Source organism: Python bivittatus, unplaced genomic scaffold (genome assembly GCF_059951505.1).
Source record: "Python bivittatus isolate LINGU-HERP-01145 unplaced genomic scaffold, Pbiv_v1 ctg000220_np1212, whole genome shotgun sequence".
NCBI classification, from domain to species: Eukaryota; Metazoa; Chordata; class Lepidosauria; order Squamata; family Pythonidae; genus Python; species Python bivittatus.
This window is the reverse complement of record NW_028277048.1, coordinates 25,818,961-25,825,000: the sequence shown is the minus strand read 5'-3', so window position 1 is coordinate 25,825,000 and position 6,040 is coordinate 25,818,961. Positions and strand designations below refer to the sequence as shown.

Genomic DNA, 6,040 nt, shown 5'->3' with positions numbered 1-6,040 from the left:
ATCATAGGGCTCCCTAACAGCAGAATAAACTTTCTCATATAAATTGGAATGTTTATGTGGTTTTGTAGTCTGTGTGTGTGTGTGTATGTGCATGTGTGTGTCTTTGAGTCAGTCGTGACTCCTGGCGACTGCCTGGATCTGTCCCTGCAGTTTTCTTGGCAAGATTTCGGAAGGGGTTTGCCCTTGCCTGATTCCCAGGGCTGAGAGAGCGCGACTGGCCCAAGGTCCCGCAGCTGGCTTTGCGCTTAAGGCGGGCCTAGAACTCCCGGTCTCCCGGTTTCTAGCCTGATGCCTTTAACCGCTGCACCAAATTGGCTCTCTCATTTATGTGCATATGGTTGCATTTTTAACTATCTTTTCTCCAAGGAGATCAAGATGGCATACGTTATCTCCTCTTCTGGGTTCAATTTGATAACATTGTGAGATAGGCTAAGCCAAATGCCCGGCCCAAGATCTCTTCAGCAGTTTCATGGTTGAGGTTGCATTTGAACCAGGATCTCTCTGATTCAATCACCATACCAAAGGAGAAAGCTCTTTTTAAGTGTATGTTTCTTTCAGGTGCTTTTAGTAAAGGACGATTCTGGTCAGTGACTATAATAAAAATATATATGTATGGTAAAGAACGGGTAAAAGAGGCAAGAAAGAAAGTTGGATTTCTGAATGGAAATGGTGACTGACTTCTTGTTGGAATAGCCGTATCATAATGGATTTGGCCTTGTAGGGGATCTTTGGCTTCAGGCAATGTATTGAGTCATCCTTCTTTATTCAAGAAGTCTTTGCTAGTCATTCATTTATGGGAAGATGTGTGTGTGTTTGGGGGGGGTGTATGTGCATATATATATATATATATATACACACACACAGTATATGTATAGCATCTGCATTTAGTCACCCTGTCTGTGCAAGGTATGTAGCACACCAAGACTTCTGCCCCTCAGGCCTTCTGCCCACCCAACAGCTGGATTCCTCCCTTCAGTGCCAAAGCCGATGTGCTCTGTTGTATTTCCGTCTGCAGTGCTGCAGTGCTGTTGCATCAGTGCACTGCTTCTAGAGCTCCACTCCCCTTCTTCCTTCAGTGTAAAACGCTCAGACTGCTGGCTTGTGTGAAGGGAGCCATGGAGCGGAGCGCCAGGCTTCCTGCTTCCCCTGCAGAGGTGTCAGTCTGCAAAGAAAGGAGGGGAAGCTTGTGTTGCTTGGTGACTTGGTGTGCATGCTTTACAGAGGCATTTGATGCAGATCAACTTTGGGGTTTTTTTCCTGACTCGTGCATTTGTTTTGTCTGAGAGCACGTCATACCTGGACGGTGCCCTCTTTGTTGGGACACAGTGCAGCCCCTGCTGCGTGCAGACGTATTGCTCCAGACATAGCCTTTCAACCCTATGGGCTTGTTTGCTTTCCTTTTATATTTCCCTCCTCGGAATTAATCAGCCTCTTTTAAAAACGTACACATTTTCTTTTTTTATATCTGGGGGCTTGCTGCTTGTTCAATTTGGTGTAAGAAAAATAGATTTGGCCTTGCTATCCAGAGAGACTTGTTCAAAAGGACTGCCAACTGATCAGGAAAAGGTGTCAACTATACTTTTACCAAGAGCAGCAACTTAATATTGAGAAAGGCTCAAATGAAGGTTTTGCTGCATTTCTGAAAGACCAACCTGCTGTTAACCTTCCCATATGCAGCTGATATAGTCAGAAACGCATTCTGGAGCCCTTTCTCCCATCCAGGACTTATGTATAATACAGAAAAAGTCAGCTAGCCATTCATATTTCTCATGCATGCCAAGGGATTCTGGAAAATATGTTCTTTTTATAGATCATTTTTATTTACTGAAAGGGACAACAAAGATCTGGCACCTTTTTGCCTGGAAATAGAATCCCAGATCTCTTTCACCTAAAACCTAGGTTTGTGCACTGCAACAAGTTATTTTTTTTTTTTAAAACCACAATTTGTTGAACAAATGGCCAGGTTCCCTTATAATGCCAAACCACTGTGGTTGAACTTGCACTAAGCTGCAAACAGCCACAGTATGGCCCTCCTCACAGGAACAGGAAGGGTACGCCTGTTGTGCAAATCCTGTAGCCTACACTAACTAAACTACGCCCGCCCACCCCATATTATGTGAGTTACTTGCTAGGTGGTTAGTTGGTGTTTCTCACTCATGAAACTGTATGGCACCTTTTATTTCCCAAGTTTCAGTAAAGCCAAATAAGACGACTTGAGATGAGGCTTTTAATTAACAGAGGTTTTATTGGCCAAGGAAACCTTCTGGATGGCTCAAGGAGTGTTGCCCAGAACCACACCTTGCAAAGTGAGCAACAAAGATTTTATAGGCATATTCAGAGTACATCCCCTCATATCCATACAAGGGAATTTTGGGATGACCCAGGGAAAAGTAAAGGTGGGCCTAAAGAGGTGAATCTAAGTTTAAATACCTAACTTCTTTGGAATTTAGGGCCTCTCTCCTTGCAACTTCTCTGCCTGGTACCGATCTAATTTATGGCTTCTAAGGAAATGGGGTGGGGGACTCCTGTGCTCTCTTAGAAGGCAATCAGGCATTCAACAAAGGGATAAGGTGGGGGAAAGAAATGCTGTGCTCTTTACAAAACAAGTTAATCCTTTGTAAATAAGATAGAGTGCACTATCACATGCATGCCCACACATTATGAGAGAGAGTAAAATTGTGTATCAAAACAATGCCCTTCAAAACTGAGACAATGGTCTGGAGAGAACTCTTCGAAATGGGGGCTCTTTTGGAACTTCTGCCTCTCTCTTTTTCTCTCCTGGGTGGTTTTCACACCAGCCCAGACACATAGCAGAGGGTAAGTTCTCTCTGAGTCCATCTGCAATATAACTCAACCCAGTTGCATAACTGCAAATACCTTACACACACAAACATGTGCAATCTTAACATTACCTTATACACGCAAGCATGCACAATCACACAGAAAAAAAAAGGCAAGAAAGGAGCTGAAAGGGCTAAAAAGATAGTCACCACCTGACAAATCTGGCCATCTTTGCCATGTGTTACCAGTAGAGAAAAATGAGTTCCATGACTAGGGTAGGGTCATTCCTGTGGTGTTATGGCTTGGTAAAATATATGAATTAAGCCACAGAAAGATGTGTGTCCCAACCTAGGCCAAACGTGGACATCTAACATTTTAAAAGCAAAAGGCATATGCTTTCAGCCTAAACATACCTGCAATGTATGGTTCTTTCATACCTGCATAGTCTTTCTTGTGTTCATGGTCAAATGCAGACCAGATGTGTTCTAGAGTTGTGTAGGTCAGAGCCCATATGATCTGTCAGTTTAAAACACCAGGTGGAAATGAGGGCAAGTGAGATTCATGCCTTGCTTATATGATCTCAGGCAGACATTCAACAGGGAGAGATTTTGTGCCATCAAGTCATTTTCGACTCCTAGCAATCACATTTATAGATACAATGGGCTTTTAACTTTATTTTAAACAACTCCCAGGTGCTTTATTGAAGCTTGTTTAAAAAAAAATTATCAGCTGTTTTTGTTTGGTTTGGTTTTGTGGCATGGAAGAATTCATGTTTTCTTTTTAAAAAAATTGAAGACTTGCTAATGCATGTGCATGTGAGGACAAATGCATCTCAGATCATCTTGGGTTAGGCTCCAAGCCATTTAGAGCTAAGTTTCAGAGAGTTGATTGCCAAAGTAAGTCAAAGTAAAATGCTGCTTTGATATAGCTGTCTGCCAAATTCTTCACTTTTGTTGCTGGGTGGGTTCTTGCATGCAGAGCTAAAGGAGCCTGTCTTAATATTCTTGGAGAAGAACCAAGTTCTTATGAGGAACTCTGATTTTCAGGTGACACAATGGGTTTCCATCTTTTTCCTTCAGGGGAACCTTTGAAATTGGCTTATCTGTCAAGGGACCACTGAGCACCTGGCATGAAAATTCTGGGGCATACTTGATAGGTCATGCTTAATTCATGCCAGATCTGGCTAAATTACAGGAAGGGAAACCAAACAAAACTTTTGGAAGTCTGTGGGTCCACCAAGCTGAGGCGGGTGCTAGAAGGCCTAACCCTAACCCAGGATTTAAACAACAATCAACTTTATTAAAGGTGCCAAAAGAAATAAGGTTCCACACACAGTTATAAAGAGATAAAATCACACACACACACAACCCACCCTAACACAATTCTAGCCTAAAACAAAGCAACTCCTCAATTTTAAGCATTGCCTGAGGTAAACTGCCACCCCCACCCCACCAATCCAGGGCTCCGGTCAACTCCAAAAAAGACCAAACACATTTCTTGCCCAAAACCTGACAGAACCCCTTCTTTTCCTCTGTGGGCCCTCAGGGATCAGATAACTACTTCTGGACACATCAGGCTGGTTTGTTATTTAAAGGGCCAGCTGTTCCCCACTACACCATACCAAAAGATGAAAACAATGTTATAACATAAACCAAATCAAATAACAACAACAACAACAACAACAACAACAACAACAATAATAATAATAATAATAATAATAATAATAATAAAAAATAAAAATAATAATAGTATTGGCATTCAAAATCATGCCAAGAAACTCTCCGTAACAACCACTCACCTACTCCACAGTAGAAACCCACCATTCTATTCATACCCAAAGTCTTTCAAAAATTCCATATTTTAGGGGTTTTCTTAAATACCAGCAGGGTTGGTGCTGATGTGACCTCAGGTGAAGCATTGTCTTAAAGGAAAGGGGCAGCAATGGAAAAGACATACCTTCATGCTCCCTGAAGGGATTCAAAGGGTAGTCTCTTGTATGGGCAGAAACCACTGAGAGAAGGTGGTCTCGTGGATATCAAAGCCCTGAGGCACGAAGGGCCTTAAGAAGGACAACCAGCACCTTGAATTGCACCTAGAAGTAACCTGGCAACTAATGTTCCTCTCACAGTAATGGTGTCACTTGAGCAAACCAGGGATGTATTTACTTGAGTCATTGCATTCTCAACCAGCTGTAGCTTCCAGGTGGTCTTCAAAGACAACCCCGTGTATAGTGTGTTGCAATAGTCCAGTCAGAGGTGCGCTTTTGAAATCACTGATTTAGCAACTCAAGTCTTGTAAAACTTCCCATGTTTCTTGGTGTGGGCATTTGAAACTAAACATATAATACCACCTTAGATGGAAGTGCCCAGAATGGAAACAGTAAGAAGAGAAGTATCAGATTACTATGTAGTTGAGGAATTGAATCTTCAGATGAAGCCAAGCCATCAGGGCATTACAAAACACAATAAATTGTGGCAATAAAAGCCGCCATTTTCCACTGTTTTGATCATGGGCTACTAAACTGAGTAATCCCAATAATTATTCTTTATGTAAAGAACTCAGAACATGTGGTAAGTTTCATGTCTCAGATGCCCCCCAAAGAACCAAAGTTAAGTGAGGTAAATGACAAAGCAGAGCATAGTCCTTGAAAGTTGATGCTAGTTTTTGGCCTGCCATATCACTTTTTTATTGTTTATGCTACAACAGGCCAAACTGATTACTCCTCTGGGAAATGTAAGAAGGGATGCCTGTTTGTTTGTAACTTCGAAGGACTCTCAGTCGGCTATCCCGTGGGGAAATGGCTCGACCAGATTCATCCTGCCCTGTAGAAGCTCCCCTCTACCCAACCAACCCGGACATTGATGACTGATTTGTGGTTTTTGTTTTGTGCTCTCCCATTCAGAGCTGACCTATCCTGGGTGCAACATAACTGAAGAAGCTTCTGCAGGATGAAAAGATGGCAGGGCGGTTGCTTGCACCACCAGGCCCTGACAGTTTTAGGCCTTTCACTCCGGAATCTCTGGCTAACATTGAGAAGCGCGTTGCAGAAGAGAAGAAGAAGAAGCGTCCTAAGCAAGACAGCAGCCACAGAGATGACGATGAAGAGAACAAACCAAAACCCAACAGTGACCTGGAGGCAGGGAAGAATTTGCCTTTCATCTACGGGGACATCCCCAAGGGCCTGGTTGCTGTGCCACTGGAGGACTTTGACCCTTACTATATGACGCAGAAAGTGAGTCAGCAGACAACCAGCTATGTC

The 6,040-nt window shown here is 42.8% G+C and overlaps 1 protein-coding gene across 8 annotated transcripts in view; it reads left to right on the top strand.

The window, feature by feature from the left end:
• The first annotated feature begins 5,737 nt into the window (after nt 1-5,737).
• The window catches only part of SCN8A (sodium voltage-gated channel alpha subunit 8), a 75,900-nt gene continuing 75,597 nt past the window's right edge, over nt 5,738-6,040 (top strand). For all 8 annotated transcript variants that reach the window (XM_088138546.1, XM_007421720.4, XM_007421717.4 and 5 more), the window contains exon 1: nt 5,738-6,013. In XM_088138546.1, coding sequence (XP_087994672.1) covers nt 5,738-6,013 — 276 coding nt within the window. The remainder of the gene's footprint in view (nt 6,014-6,040) is intronic.